General features: G+C 32.5%; 2 protein-coding genes across 2 annotated transcripts; one reads left to right on the top strand and one right to left on the bottom strand.

Moving 5' to 3' along the window:
* Nucleotides 1-10,364: 10,364 nt before the first annotated feature.
* Nucleotides 10,365-13,008, top strand: LOC129875212 (protein LYK2). The gene is made up of 2 exons (XM_055950659.1): nt 10,365-11,222; nt 11,387-13,008. Exons 1-2 carry the CDS (start codon nt 10,535-10,537, stop codon nt 12,691-12,693), a joined length of 1,995 nt encoding a protein of 664 aa, XP_055806634.1. The 5' UTR covers nt 10,365-10,534; the 3' UTR covers nt 12,694-13,008.
* A 27-nt stretch (nt 13,009-13,035) lies between these two features.
* LOC129875213 (putative calcium-binding protein CML19) lies at nt 13,036-14,001 on the bottom strand. The gene has a single exon (XM_055950660.1). It carries the CDS (start codon nt 13,774-13,776, stop codon nt 13,351-13,353), a length of 426 nt encoding a protein of 141 aa, XP_055806635.1. The 5' UTR covers nt 13,777-14,001; the 3' UTR covers nt 13,036-13,350.
* Between the last annotated feature and the right edge of the window lie 2,209 nt (nt 14,002-16,210).

Below are 16,210 nucleotides of genomic sequence, written 5' to 3'. Positions count from 1 at the left end.
CCCAATCCCATTTCTGAATGGAAATTACCTTTCTCTGCTAGTATTTAAATTGGCATAATACCTAAATGTACTTTTTCATTTTGGCTTATTTAATTTTTTAATTTTAAATATGTATAAATAAATATTTAAATTTGTATATAGTTGAACAAGTTGACACGCGTTCTACTTGACATTCGAAGTGACAATTCACATTCGATGCGACCATTCTACGTAACGTCTTACCTGTGTTATGCCACATAATTGTACAATTTAAGTGTTTATTTATATATAACTAAAGTTAGATGAGATAAATTAAAATTAAATGACATATTTATATATTCAGGTTTGTCCTAAGCTCACACAGCTGTCAATATTGCAGTATGATTATTTTTTCATCTGAATTTTATTTTCAAGCATCGATCACGCACAACGTGGTCATTTATTTATTACAACGTTGTTAATAGCGTGGAAGATTTACAGAAATGTCAAACAAAGGAAAAGGAATAGCAGAGACAATTGCTATTTACCAATTTATTTATTTGTTGAGTAGAGGATTTATAGGATAAGATCTGAAATAAAATAGGCTTATATTCTATATTCTACAGATTTCACTTGTGAAATTATATAATTTATTTTTGTTGTTATTTATTAATTAAATAAAAATATGAATAGTGTTATGAAAGAAAAGTAGTGGATGTTCCACTTTCCTTAAGCGATCCACTAATGGTAAATTGCCATTGCTATTTTCCTTATCTTCATAACTTTTCAGGCTATAAATAGACTTACGTAGATTGTAATATATACACTAATTTGAAGAATTGTCATTACATTGATATTTTCTCAACTCTTTTTTTTTTACTGTCTCTCTTTCTTATTAATTTGCTAAGTTCGTTTGTTTTATAACACGTTAGCAACACGAGACTTCATCACTTCGAGCTATTTTAAAAGGTTAACAAAAGGGTAAGAATTTTATTTTCTTAAAATGTCTAATATCTCTAAACTTGAATTTATTGTTTTTGATATATCTGAAAAAGGCTACTCATCATGGGCACTAGATGCCAAAATACACCTAGAGGTGTAAAACCAGTTGGCTATAAATGAGTTTTTGTGCGAAAACAAAATGAGAGAAATGAAATTGTAAAATACAAGGCACGCCTTGTTGCAAAAGTATTCTCTCAAAGACCCGCGGTCAACTATGAAGAAACATATTCACTAGTTATGAATTGAATAACTTTTTGATATCTCATCAGTTTGGTTGTACATAAAAATCTTGAAATACATCTAATGAATGTAGTTACAGCTTACCTTTATGGTTCACTTGATAATAAAATTTACATGAAAATCCAGAAGAATTAAAATTTCCTGAAGCATGTACTAAGTCTCGAGAGATATACTCAATCAAATTGCAAAGATCATTATATGGTCTGAAACAATTAGGATGTATTTGGTGTAATCGCCTTATTGAGTAGTTGATAAATGAAGGTTATATAAATGATGTCATTTGTCCATATTTTTTTATTAAGAAAAAAAATCAAAGTTTGTTATACTCGCCATTTATGTTGATGGCATAAATCTCATTGGAACCCCTGAAGAGGTCCAAAAGGCGATTGAATACCTAAAAAAAGAATTTGAGATGAAAGATCTTGGAAAGACAAAATTTTGTCTGAGTCTGCAAATTAAACATTTAGCAGACGGGGTCTTTGTCCACTAATCTGCCTACAGTGAGAAAATCTTAAAACGATTTTACATGGACAAAGCACATCCATTAAGTACTCCAATGGTTGTTCAATCACTTGAAGTGGATAAAGATCCATTTCAACCTCCAGAAGAGAATAAAGAAATTCTTGGTCCTGAAGTAACATATCTCAATGCTATTGGTGCACATATGTATCTGGCCAACGCAACAGGCCTAATATAACATTTTCTATTAATTTACTAGCAAGTTATAGTTCATCCCTAACACAAAGACATTAGAACGGTATCAAGCATATTTTGCGATACCTAGAGGGTACCATTGATATGAGTTTGTTTTATACTAACAAAGGTTGTGCAAACCTTATCGGTTATGCAGTTGCAGGTTATTTATCATACCCACATAAATCTCGATCTCAAACAGGCTATCTATTTATATACGAAGGAACTGCTATATCATGATGATCTATAAAGTAGTCTATTGTTGCTACTTCTTCAAATCATGCTGAATAATAACAATTCATGAAGCAAGTAGAGAATATGTGTGGTTGAGATCAATGATTTAGTTCATCAAAGAAAGATGCGGCCTGAAAAATAATGTCAAAGTACCACAGTTATATTCGAAGACAATGTTGCATGCATAGCTCAATTGAAAGGTGGCTTCATAAAAAGAGACAGGACGAAACATATTTCACCAAAATTATTCTGCACACATGATGTCTAGAAGAATGGTGATATTGATGTATAACAAGTTCGTTCGAGTGATCATCTTGCAGATTTATTCACAAAGGCATTACCAACATCAATTTTTGAGAAGCTAAGATATAAGATTGGAATGCATTGTCTCCAAAATATCAAATGAAGTTTTCATCAGGGGAGTAAAATACGCACTGTACTCTTTTTTTTCCTTAACCAAGATTTTGTCCCACAGGGTTTTCCTGGTAAGGTTTTTAATGAGGCAGGACTCAAGGCGTATTACCAGATGTGTGTACTCTTTTTTCTTCACTTGTTTTTTTCCCATTGGATTTTTTCTAGTCAGGTTTTTAACAAGGCACAATATCTCTGAGTGTTCAGGGTAACTATTTATATTGTCTCTTATAAAGTTTTTAATGAGGCACATTACACGTGAACATCCTAGGGAGAATGTTATGAAAGAAAAGTAGTGGATCTTCCACTTTCTTTAAGGGACCCACTAATGACAAATTGCCATGGCTATCTCCCTTTATCTTCATAATTTTTCAGACTATAAATAGCCTTACGCAGATTGTAATACATACACTGATTTGAAGATTGTCATTACACTGATATTCTCTCAACTCTCTCTTTCTTTTAGTGTCTCTTTTTATTATTAATTTGTTAAGTTAGTTTGTTTTATAAGAGATAGGAATTAGTTTGTTTAGGCATTCTTTTGGTTTTTTTTTCTTCAAAAAAGGTGTGTGCATGCCTGGCTCTATTATTTTTTGTTTGCATTCTTTAAAAGGTTACTCCATTAAAGAAGTGTTCACGTACATTTTCTTCATCATAAATAGTTTCAAAAAACTTAGAAAGAACCACAAACTACTTTTAAAGTCTAGACTTTGGAAAGAAAAATGTACATAAATACAGAATGCTTTGGCTTGAAATAATTGAATGGGGATATGTGGCAAGTCAAAGAGTAGGTACCAGCAAAAACAAAACCAAACTACTGATATGAAATTTCGTGGAAGTATTATTTTCTCTTTCTTGGATTATCTTTTTCTCGCTATAAATATATTGTTTTATCCGTGTAAAACATGCGTAATATTTAGACACAACTCGAACGCGCATGAAATTAACAAATATTTAACTACCATATCCATATTCTAATTATTTTCCCATTGCGCGATGAAATGTTTTAATCCGAATTGCCTTTTGATTTGAGAGTTACCTTATTATAGTTAAGGTTGCGAAACTAATTAATAGATGTGCTTGATGTTTTATTTTTCAAAATAAAACTACCAAAAAATTAACTAGTTAATTTTTATTGAAAAAAAGGAAAAGGAAATTCTAATTGGAGTCGTCAGCCAGCCAGGTATCATTATTAATAAGGAATTGAAAAAAAATACACATATGTTGCGCTTATTATTTGAAATTGTGACAGAGAATAATTTTTGAACTCCCTTTATAGCTACATTTAAAGCTTCCCTTCTATCAAAAGATTCAAAAACATTTATATGTAAAAATGATATTTTTACCAATTTATGCAAATATAACTTTCTAAAGTATTAAATCACACGGCAAGATACAAGTTAGAATTATTTTTTTTAGAGATTTCCCTCGAAACTCTATATGTAAACATGTATATTAAAACTTCAAGCAATAATAACGAAACACTATTTATTGATATAATATAAATTAAAATTAATCACATCACTAAATTTCTATTAGCAGATGGTTATAAGAAAGAATAGATTTTAGATAAGTTTTGATGACACATACTCCTGCCTACTGAACTTTATTATTCCTTGACAAGGGAAATGAAATGACAGTATTGACTGACTCTATATCCTCATCCAAACCCACCGCACACAAAACAAAACAGAAAGAACATGAAGATTATCAAAATTAAAAGTTTTTAACTACTCTAAGACAAGTCCAATCTTTTGCTCATCCTAATAATTAGTCTTTAACTTTAGCTTTATAGAAAAAGGAAATTTTACAACTCAAGATTTGAACACTTTTTTGGCATATTTTCTTTTTCACATAGAAGTGTTTTTCTTGAGTTCGGAGTTAAAATACTCACTTTTTTCCTCCAAAATCATAAAGAGCCACTCAATTTTGGGCTGACCAAAAGGGACATTTTGCTGGGAAGTGAGTGATAATGTTGTGTGTTATAATGGTCGTTTGTTTAACGTATACTTTTTACATCTCGCTCAGTGATTAGCGATTTTAATTTCTTTTTATCATCATCTCGCTACTAGTGTAGCGAAGTGCTTTTTTTTCTAAAAAAATAAAATAATCATCTCGCTGCTAGTGCAGTATTTTCTTTTGGTTAAATCACACATTATTATCGTTCACCTCCCAGCGAAATGTCCATTTTAATTAATTAAGTCCAGAATTGAGTGGCCTTTTATGCATTTTCAAATAAATTGCGGACCGTTTCTTTTTCGTTCCAATTGCAACTATATATGTTGATTTGTTCTGGATTCTAAAATGCTAAAACAGGGAACTGTAGTATAATATTGACAACTTTTCTGTTTCATCGGTAATGATAATATTGACAATTCATTATTAACAATTTGCAAACCCCCTAGTTCTATATGCAAGTTCAAATAAATTATGTTTTGGATTTTTCAAACTAGTACGGAGCAGCCATGCATAACCAAAAAACTAAATAAAGGGATAAACTTAGTATTTTAGTCGCTAAGTTATTTGTAACTTTTACGTTTGATCCTTGTGATATAGGACTTAGAGATTAATAATTATGATAAATTTTTAAATATTTACTAGCAAAGGGACCAAAAGCTCACAATTAAATTCATTGAAGATTTAATATATTTGGTGAGATATCATATGAATTAAAATAATAATTTATAAGTAATTGAGGGACCAAAAGTACTATTAGCCTAAATCTAAAGAAACAAATGCAAAAGACGAAATAATTAATAGTTTAGAGAGAAAATGATCAATTCTTTATTCGTGACCCATTCCGATTGGAGGCAAATTAAGCGTCGGCACCTAATTAACGTGTAATATGTCATTAATTTGATTTTCAAGCGCAATCAATCAGTATCGACTTATTTGATTAGTTATCCATTCTTTTCTTCTATATAAGGGAAAATCACCAGTTCATTAACAAATTGGCCCAATTCAATCATTTTTCCTTGTAATAGTGATAATGAACAAATGAAAGGTAATACTCCATATAAGCTACTATTTGTTTTAAATGCTTTTAGAGCATCCTCAACGATGGATCCGTGGATAGTGGTATAAGATAAATAAATAAAATTAAAGTTTTTAATAGTATTAAAATTGATTTTACTCCGGTCTTAAATATAATCAACTATAATGTATTTTTGGTAAACTTTGTGGGGATATTCGACGCTTGGTGAGTTTGGAAGGGGAGTCATCTAATTAGTAGAGTCGATTTAATTTTGGATCATCAATTGATAAACGTAATGGGCTGTTAATGTCATTATCGTGCACTTTGAAAGGGACAACATTTAAGACGACTAAATTGACAAAAAAAGATGCAAGTGCCATGCTAATGCTAACACTTAAAACTTTGATGCTGACACCCACTGATTAAAATCATTTTAAAAATGAAACTCGTCGACTTATCAGAAACTGAAAATGACTCTTTTGTTTATGCACGTTCCTTTTTTCCAATTGCATCTAATTGTTACCATGGACTTTGTAGTCACACACAAAATCCCTTAACCTGTTCTAATTTTTTAGGAATGGTCCTTCTTGAATTCTTTGTCCCACAATACCAAAATGTCGATATTTAAGCAGTTCAATTATATTATTCTATGTACCTGTAGAGGAACAAGTGAAAAGAAACTGTTTGTCTTCCATTCTTTAGATTTAGAGAATAAAATATAGTTAGTTAATTGCCTTGTTATGTATATATGAGAAGATGAACTCCCAAGTCGTGGACTCGCGGTATTATCGGGCGGCTTAATCACTTTGATGACCTAAAGTCAATTTTGAATAATATTTAGTATTTGTTTAATTGAAAGTCTATTCTTCTTGGGGGGTTAAACATGCAAAATTATAATTTTAATTTATATATTTTGAGATACAAAATTGTTTTTTAATCTTCTTTTTATAGGAAAATTTTATTTTTTCTATAAATAGTATTCCCTCTATTTTAATTTGTTTGTCTGATTTTAACTTCACATGGAGTTTTGAAGTTTAATAAAATAAATAAATTTGAATATCAAACTAAAAACAATTTAGCCTGAAAAGAAAAAAAATTGGGGTAGAAGTTAAGTTTCTATTGAATTGAATAAGATCCTTTTGAATAGAAGATGCCCATGAAAAAAGCATTTGTAGAGGAAGATAGAAATTGAAGCGGACAATATAATTTTTATTTTATTTTAAAAAATACCTATAATAATTTTACTATTGCGAAAAATGAGACCCCTCAAATTTAGGGCATAAGGCAAGTGCCTTATTTTGTAAGGCATAGAACCGTCCCTGGTGGTATTCTACACTTAAAGCCTTTCAAAATTTTAAAGAACTGAAAATATCTGGTGAATGCATGATTTAGAGTTTCAAATCATCAATAAGGTTAGTTTAGTGAATTATATATATACACTTTAGTGTGTCAAGTCAATATAAACCAAATAACATGAAAGTTGAAATAAAAAGAGTAATTGTTTTTGAAGATTTCTCAATTATGATAAATAACTAAAGTAAATATTTATATCTTGAGACAGAAATAATAAAAATAAATAGTTAAACATCCCTTTTAATTAATAAATAATAAAAACGATAATTATTTTGAATTAAAAGCAGTGTCTAAGATGCTTAATGTGATGGGAAATGAACACAGAGCTTTCATTAATCAACAGAAGGAAAAAAAAAAACAACTTGTCGTGTTCGTTTCTTTTTTTAATTGGGTAACGGGCAATTCCTTTGCCTGCTAGCGCCACGATGAACCCCACGCCTCTTTTTTGCTTGTTCAATTCAATTTGTCTTAACTCTTAACCCCGACAATTATTTTTCAATTTTAGTTGTTGTTGTTGTGTATTTTGGATATTTATAATAAATAACAGCATACTTGGATGCGAACTAGTCCTATGTGGCTTTCCTTCATTGCCACTAGAATATGACAAAGATTATCTTAGTTTTTTCCCGGTCATTAAAAGTGAGTGAAAATTATTTTTAAAAAAACAGGATTAAAATAGTTAATACTTAATTGTTGGTAGAATAGGGTAGATGCATTTTTATATCATAGAAAATATTTGTACTTTATCATGGTCTGCTCTCTTACTTCCGTGGGCTAGCTATAAGCCTATAACGACATGGGCCCTCCCTTTGGATCCATGGGCTGAACTGATACATGTGTAATTAGCAATATATACTTTCATGCGCATAAGTTTTGTATTCTTGTAGGTTAATGACGTTTATGTGACCTATAAAAAATTGTTGATGTGGCTGCTGCTTCAGTATAACTCTGCAAACATTATAAGTTTTAATATTCAAATACACTGCAAAATGATTAAATTACATTCTAGTTCCTGAGTGGGATGATAGCTAACTAAACTTTAATTTATTTTTTTATTTTAGCTTATTTTCCTTTGAGTTTACTCTATTTAATAAATTCAGAAATCAGAACTTAAAAAAATCGTGTTGATTTATGCTTTCTCAACTTAGGTAAAACGTCTCGATTTTAAACTAGGAGGCATAGACTCCAATTAGCCAGCCTGACACTACAAAAAGTTATGAAAAGCCTGTCCAGATGGAGTTGAAAAAGATACAAACTGTGATGACAATATATTTCCATCAGCTGAAGTTGGTATTTTTCCGATGAAAATCAGTCATTATTGTTTTGACCTAAGTTGCATTCTTCTAGGAACACTAGACTCTCAAGGTTGATGCATAGTTTCAGCTGCCCAATTTCCATTACTACAAGTGTTAGGTTCCATTACTCTTGTAATGTTTTTAATTATGAAATAAACTTTTTCCCTATTATTATGGCAATATCTAATATATAAAACATATGCAATTGATAAAAAATATTTTCATCTATTAATTTAAATAACATATGCAACCTAACTTTTAAATGAATTAAATTGAACAGATCAAAATGAGTCTAAGCTAAAAAAAAAGCTAATGAATGAGCTATAACTCTAGGTAGTTATTTTTGCGCGAATCATGAACTAATTTTAGTACTTAGCAACTTGAGACCCCTAATAACTTTGATTCCTCATATTTGTAACACTTGGAATTCGATGGTGAAATGAAGGAGATGCTCTTCATGAACAGTGAATTAGTAAAACTCGTTTTCCAAATTTTTAACATATACATGTTATTACTACTACTAGCACTAGCTTGGTCATGTGGGTCTATCACAAAAGAAACCTTTTTTTTTTTTTTTTTTTTTACCTTCGGCCGCAGAACTCGGACAACTGATCTCGTAGTTCTCACCTCTGTATGTATGGGCCTTTTTCATTTCTTTATTTATTTATCTAGAATGGTGGTGGGCATGTGGTCTCACGTGCACCTTCTTTCTTCTTCCACATTTTCCCCACAAAAATGAAAAAAAGGAGAACTCAGTAGCTAACTTTGTCCAAAATAATATATTTATGATAAGATATATATATTCACTTAACAAATTTTGAGACAGCACATAACTACCTACTAACCTACTACACACGATTACCTCTTGGCTACTAATCTAATTGTTGTTTTATATTTTGATGATCAACAAACCATGGGAACTAATAGAGAGTTCAGGTCGTATGAACTTCAAGCTGTAACGTCTGACAGGTTGGTGAAAAGGTGTCTGTTGGTTCTGTGGACTGTACACTACTGCACCAATGAGAGATGTCGAGGTTTCTCTCATTGCACAACTAAAAAGAAACTTTTCAAAAAAAAAACAAGTGTGCTTTTTGAGAATTATTAAAAAGATCTATCAGTTTATTCTCTCAAGGAACAACATACAATATCTGCACTCAAGGGACCTGATCGAGCACGTATAGTGGAGTTTTCCTTAGGTGTTATTGTATTTGAGCAATTAAACCTTGTAAGATCAGTTTCTAACTTATAAAGAAACATTGATCAGGCTATATTAACTAAGCTGTAGTTGTGTAGTGGACGATAGTTGTATTGCTTAGGCTCAAAATTCTGTGATAGAGTTGTAGAAAGTCAGGGGATGGTGGAGAGGGTTAGCATCTAGTTACAGTAGGTTATAATAGATTACTTTGCTCTTGCCTCTTAGTGAAGAATGGTTGAGGAAATTCTGTGAAACAGGTAGTGGTTGTTTCTCCCTTGAGCGAGGAGTTTTTCCACATAAAAATCTTGTGTTAATTACTTCTGTATTCTACTTATTATTATTATGTTTTAGTTCAAAGGGACTTGATCCCTTAATATAGTGGACGCATACATTCCAACACTAATACCCTAACATGTAGTCAAACTCTTCAATATAGAAAAATTCCATCAGATATCCCCCTCCCTGTCTTCTCGTATAACAAACATATATTTATCCATACGAGGGGTCTTCCCGACCGCCCCACTGGTCCATTAAATTACTAGTAACTTGGTTTTCTAAACTTTTAACAGATTTTCATTTGATTTTCTTACCCCAATGCATGTACATTCATGATTCATTTGTTGCTCAACATTCTTCCAAAGCAAGATGACCTTTTTCCAAGTTCATGTATGCGCATAAATAAATACAGAAGTTTCGAAAACCAAAAGGAATTTGTGAAGGTGGTTGAGGGGATAATCATGACGGATAGCCATTTAAAATGTACTTAAGTTTGGTGGCCCTTATGTATTTATTTATTCATTTATAAAATTAATACAATGTTTGATTTTTAATTTAAAAACCACATAACTAATACATATATAAGTTATGGAGAATTGATGTATATTATCTTACGAGGAGTAGAAAATGAAATAACTAACACTCATATTACAAAAAATACATAACTAATTGCAAAATTCTAACCAGCGACCAAACAACCTCAAAAAGTAGCCACAAACAAGTGCAGACCCTTCTAAAATATAAACAAGAATTACAGCATCCAAGACTCTTGTCCGAAATATTCTACCTTTTTATACGCCGATTTGTAAAGATCCAAAATATTCATTTACTTGCCCTGCCATAGACCAACCTTTTTATGCCTTGCCATAGAGTGGTCCTTCACTTGACTTAATTAGTTAAACTATGATAGTCGATCTTCAATTTCGGGCTATCCTATTTTTCTTCTTTGTTACTCTTTCTGCTCTTGGAGAGGACTTACTAAGCTGCGAGTCGAAATGTCCAGTTGCTTCTGGCTATCGATGTGACCGTAACGTGCATCCGTTACAATGTGGGACATTTGCAATTCTTCGGACTAATTCATTTTACTATTCTCTTTTCAATCTGAGCTCTTATTTGGGTATCAATCGATACGTTCTTGGAGAAGCAAATGGATTTTCTCCAGATACAGAGTTTCTTGCAATTGATCAGCCTTTAATAATTCCATTAGATTGTAAATGCATTGGTGGTTTATTTGAATCAGAGATAACGAAAACCACTATTAAAGGTGAGAGCTTTTACAGCATTGCTCAATCTTTAGAAGGTTTAACAACTTGCAAAGCAATTCAGGAGAAAAACCCAAATGTTACTCCTTGGGGTCTCTCTGAGAAAATTCTATTGTCGATTCCATTGAGATGTGCTTGTCCTTCTCCAGATGAAATTAGTCTGCAGACGAAACTTTTGCTCTCATACCCCGTGAAGCAAGGCGATACGCTTGCAGCTTTAGCAATCAGCTTCAATACAACTGCTGAAAGAATAATTGACGTCAATCGAAAATCAGGAGGAGGGAGTTTTAGCCTTTCACCAGCTTCAACTCTTTTGATTCCTCTCGAAGGTGAGTTACATTTAATTAGAGCGAGCACACTTTAATTATATTATGTCTAAACATGCCTCCTTACATGTCCCATGTCTGCTCTGATAACGTGTTGAATTTGTGTAACAAGTTTAAGTTGTTAGAAAGCACATATTTAGTTACTTAACCATATCATGCCTCAACAGGTAAACCCAAACTTGGATCATTCACGAAACCTCAGCAACCGAATTTGGGATATCCAGCAGCAAGCATCGCGTCATCCAAAATACATAAAAAGAAGTCCAAAATGAGGATGATGAGAGTTTATATTGCTGTTGCTGTGGTTGCCTTCGTGGCAATTGTCGCACTTGCAGCAGTTCTCCTGTTTTATTTCCTCAAGAGGAAAAGGGATAATTCGCGTAAGGAAGGAGATACGGAGCTACAAAAGTTAAGTTTGAGTGTGAGAACTACGAGTGAAAAGAAAGTTTCATTCGACGGGTCACAAAATGATCTTGATGGTCAGATTATTGATGCCACCTCACATAAGCTATTGGTTGAGACCTATACTATTGAGGAGATAAAGAAGGCAACAGAGGAATTAGATTCCTCAAACCTTATCGAGGATTCTGTATTCCATGGCCGGATCAGTGGTAAAAATTTGGCAATCAAACAGATGGAGACTTGCAGTATATCAAAAGTAGATTTTGGGTTATTTAATGATGCGATTCATCATCACCCGAATATCATTAGGCTCTTAGGGACGTGCGTGACAGAGGGCCCTGATTCATTCTTGGTGTTTGAATACGCGAAAAATGGTTCATTAAAGGACTGGCTTCATGGTGGTCTAGCAATGAAAAACCAATTCATTGCTTCATGTGATTGTTTCTTGACATGGAATCAGAGGCTAAGGATCTGTTTAGATGTAGCCACTGCCTTGCAATTTATGCACCATATCATGGATCCTATTTATGTTCATCGAAATATAAAGAGCCGGAACATTTTTCTTGATGAGGAATTCAAGGCTAAAGTTGGTAATTTTGGCATGTCTCGATTTGTTGAAGATGATGTTGCAAAAGGTTACCTGGCTCCAGAGTGTCTGAAACGAGAAATCATTGCCCCGAGCATTGATATCTTTGCTTTCGGGGTGATATTGCTTGAGGTGTTATCAGGCCAAACACCTACAAGTAGTTGCAATGGAACTGAAGGAGAAGATGAAGTAGCACTCTCTGAGAAAATAAAGGTCATTTTGGAGTCAGAGAACGCAGAGGAGCTAAGGGAATGGGTAGACAGTGCATTGGGAGAGAATTATTCATTTGATGCAGCGGTGACATTGGCAAATTTGGCTAGAGCATGTGTGGAGGAAGAGCCGTCATTAAGACCAAATGCTGGTGAAATTGTGGAGAAGTTGTCAAGATTGGTTGAAGAATTACTGGAAGGGGAGGAGCAACTCATACTCTCTGAAAGCTCTTGCAAACCTTTGTTCAAGGCTGAAGCCACCAGTACTACCATGTGATTTTTGTGAAGTGTAAAGTGACTAGTTTTTCAGGTGTTTAACTTGTTGTAAGGTTTTTATGAGTCATAATTTCTGGATTTCCTATGTCCTATGTACTCAAGGCAATATAGGAGAAGAGAGTTTATTCTGTTTATTGTTACTGTTACTTGTAAATAGTATGTACTTACTGAGCAACTATATAGCTACTTTTAATCAACAGTAATCTTCTTATGTAGCTACTGTTATCAATCAATTTTCAGTTCATCTCCCAAATATATTCCGACTTTCTAATAAAAAGTTCTTGATTCAAAGGACACCCCAAAAGGTAAAACGAAAGGTATATTACAGATCATAGTGGCAGTGTTATCAAGCACAAAATGTGGGATTTAATGGAGAAAAATAACAAATATATATGTGTAATCTGTTACAAATATACAGAAAGAATGAGTCATCCACAGATCAACCAAAATACTGAAAGAATAGAAGAATCAAAGAAAGCAGAAACAAAGTAGCAAGGGCAAACAACTAGGTCTCTAACTAGTATAGAGTGATTTCTCAATGGTTACTCGACTAATAATTATTATCTCAGAAAGTCATTTTCGGAAATTGAAATCAGAAAGAAAGACGACTTTATGAGATAATAACGTGAAAAATTGAGAAACCAACCCCTCAGTATTACTAGCAACGCATCATAATCTCAAACTCATCAAAATTAAGGAGCCCATCGCCATCAATATCATAGCGGCAAATCATTCCTCTGCATTCATCAATTGTTCTTGATTCTCCCAATCTAGCAAGCATTCTATTCAAACTCTCAGGCGTTATGCATCCACATCCTTCCAATTCATACATCCTGAACGCCTCCTTCAACTCGTGCGTCTTCTCTTCTTCGCTTCCACCTTCAATTAATCTCACAAAATCTTCGAAATCCAACAAGCCATCATTGTCCGAATCATTGAGCTCAACTGCAGCCTTTGCTTCCTCATACGACATGTCTTTGCCGATCAAGTGGACACATTGTTGAAGCTCCTCGGCTGATATTTTCCCGTCTCTGTTCTTATCAAAACGGCCAAATAGGCGTTGGTGCTGTTTGTATTCTGCCATGAATTAGTCTTATGATCAATCAAGAGAAAAAATATGTATAATTGTCCTGGTGTGTTATGAGATTGTCCAAAAGACAAATAGAATTGGTAAGGAACTAAATTGTTGACACCCTATATATGTATATTGAGAGTGGCAGAATCCGTGTGGCATGCGTAAGGCAGCGGGTGGAAATTGTAAGACGGACTTTCAGGTGTGTACCGTTGATTAGGTTTAATAGACAAATTGGGAAGAAACCTAGAACAAGCTGCTTCTAATGTACCAAGTCATGGGGAAGGAGACTAGAAACCCAAAGGAGGAATAGATTTTTTCTCGAAGCTCTTACTCATTTATTAATTGACTGGTCAATTCATAAGAGAAGATAGTACTGTAAAACTTTAATAAAATAATAATCTCGCTAAATAAATTATTTTTTTTGATTTGGACTTTAGCCATTTATATTAAAGTGATATTCTCGCTAAATACATTAGATAACAATTAAAAATTTAGAAAAAATATAAAATAATAATTACTAGAATACATCAAAAATTTATATATATTTAATCAATCAATAATACTAGACAAATAACTATTTTTTTTTAAAATATGATTCTATAGTTGATTGTATTTTGCCAGTTTATGCCTCTTGGCATTGCTATTTTTCTTATCATTTGATAAATACTCTGCCGACCTTTTGAAAATGTGCGATATTGTTGATTGACTAATAGTCAAATCAAACTTTTGTTTCACCCATGCTTGCAAATCTTTTTGGCTAATAGTTGGATTCTCTTTCTTATGCTCACGTATTGCGTTTCTTATTTTATTGGTAAAAATAATTTTTGTACGTCTTTCAAATGATAAAAAGACATTATACTTGGATTATGATTTTTAAACATCTAGCTTTTTCCTTTTATAGTTAACATAAAATCTCTTCATATTCTATATACATGAATACAATTAGAAATATTAAACTTCACTAAATTCGTTTAGCTTTTCTAGATTTAAATAATAATATGCAAAGACTACACTTTTTAGTTTTCTAAATTTAAATAATAGTCTTTGCATATTATTATTTTAGAAAAAAAATATTTGAATTTTACTGTAAAATACTCTCTAAAATAATAAATATTTATTTATCGAAAAATAAATATTTTATGCATTTATCGATAAACTAATAATCTCGATAAATAAATATTTTTTTCAAGGCTCAAGCATATGCATTTATAGAGGTTTTACTGTAAATCTAAAATATATTTTTGTATGCAAGACTCTAAAATATGTTTTGTACACAACACTATTACCCCTTCATTGGTGCACACACATATTACCGGCTCTACAACCTCTTATATACAAATTGGTAAAGTAAACGCCTCCAAAGATAGATTTGATTAATGCATAATGATCTATTGTTGAAATCGAGAAGATAGATATTGATACATAAAATACACTAAGACAACAGAATTCCTTCAACTAAATCAGGTTTATTCATACATTTATTGGTTGTTAATCCAAAGAAATAATGGTAAAAAGTAGCAAAAATAATTAATTAAATATCTACTCTATCTAATCTTTATAGATATTGCTACATCATAAAGTATGAAATGCCACAAATTGACTCAAAGGAGAAAAATGTATCTCAGAATAGTTGAGTTCTTCATTTCCTAAATACGTTACAACTTTGTATCATAATTGTTGCTTCCTTGAGGATATTTAGCTTGTTGACTTTCATCTTTCTGGCTCCCATAATGACTTTGGTTGAATTCTAATGCATCAAACCTCTAGGTGAATCATTGCTACTTGAGGATTGAAATCAGCAAGGCTAGAATAGTTTATTACCTGTTGTCTATTTTCAAAAAAAAATTAGAGTTCAACAAATAATTATAGTGATTATAGTTCCACGCTAAGTAATGCAACTTATTTTCCCTTTCTCCCAATAAGTAATGCAACTTATTTTCCCTCAACACATGATACACACAATTCTCAATACTAAAATCATGTACCAACAAAACACATTAGATCAAGTTCAATGGAAGCTGCAATCACATGGAAATTTCACTTGTAAATCAGCTTGGGAAAATGTGAGAAAGAAAAAAAACAAGACATTGATAGATAGGATGACATGGCATACTAACATCCCTTTCAAGGCTTCATTCTTGCTTTGGAGAGCATTGAGACACAAACTGCCAACCAATGATAAACTGATTTCTTTTGGGAGAGAAACTGCAGAGTGCTCATGCTGCTACAGGCCTGGTTTGGACAACATAGAACACATATTTGTCTCTGGAAGCTTTGCTAAACACATCTGGACATATTTCTCCAACTGGGGGGGAATCAGGCAGGACCACAACTCCATTAGAGACATCTTGATGAGATGGTGGACCTACAAACCAAACAATGCTGTACATAAACTCATGTTGCAAGCCCTCCCTATATTTATTTGCTGGAATGTCTGGAAGAA

Source organism: Solanum dulcamara, chromosome 11 (assembly GCF_947179165.1).
Source record: "Solanum dulcamara chromosome 11, daSolDulc1.2, whole genome shotgun sequence".
Lineage (NCBI taxonomy): Eukaryota > Viridiplantae > Streptophyta > Magnoliopsida > Solanales > Solanaceae > Solanum > Solanum dulcamara.
The sequence above is the reverse complement of the archived record's forward strand: the minus strand, read 5'-3'. Positions and strand labels throughout refer to the sequence as shown.

Bases quoted from the DNA above. Each gene is read 5' to 3' on its own strand.
- LOC129875212 (XM_055950659.1), top strand. From the start codon at position 10,535: ATGATAGTCGATCTTCAATTTCGGGCTATCCTATTTTTCTTCTTTGTT. The intron at 11,223-11,386 runs GTGAGTTACATT...ATGCCTCAACAG, and splicing joins TCTTTTGATTCCTCTCGAAG to GTAAACCCAAACTTGGATCA.
- LOC129875213 (XM_055950660.1), bottom strand. From the start codon at position 13,776: ATGGCAGAATACAAACAGCACCAACGCCTATTTGGCCGTTTTGATAAG.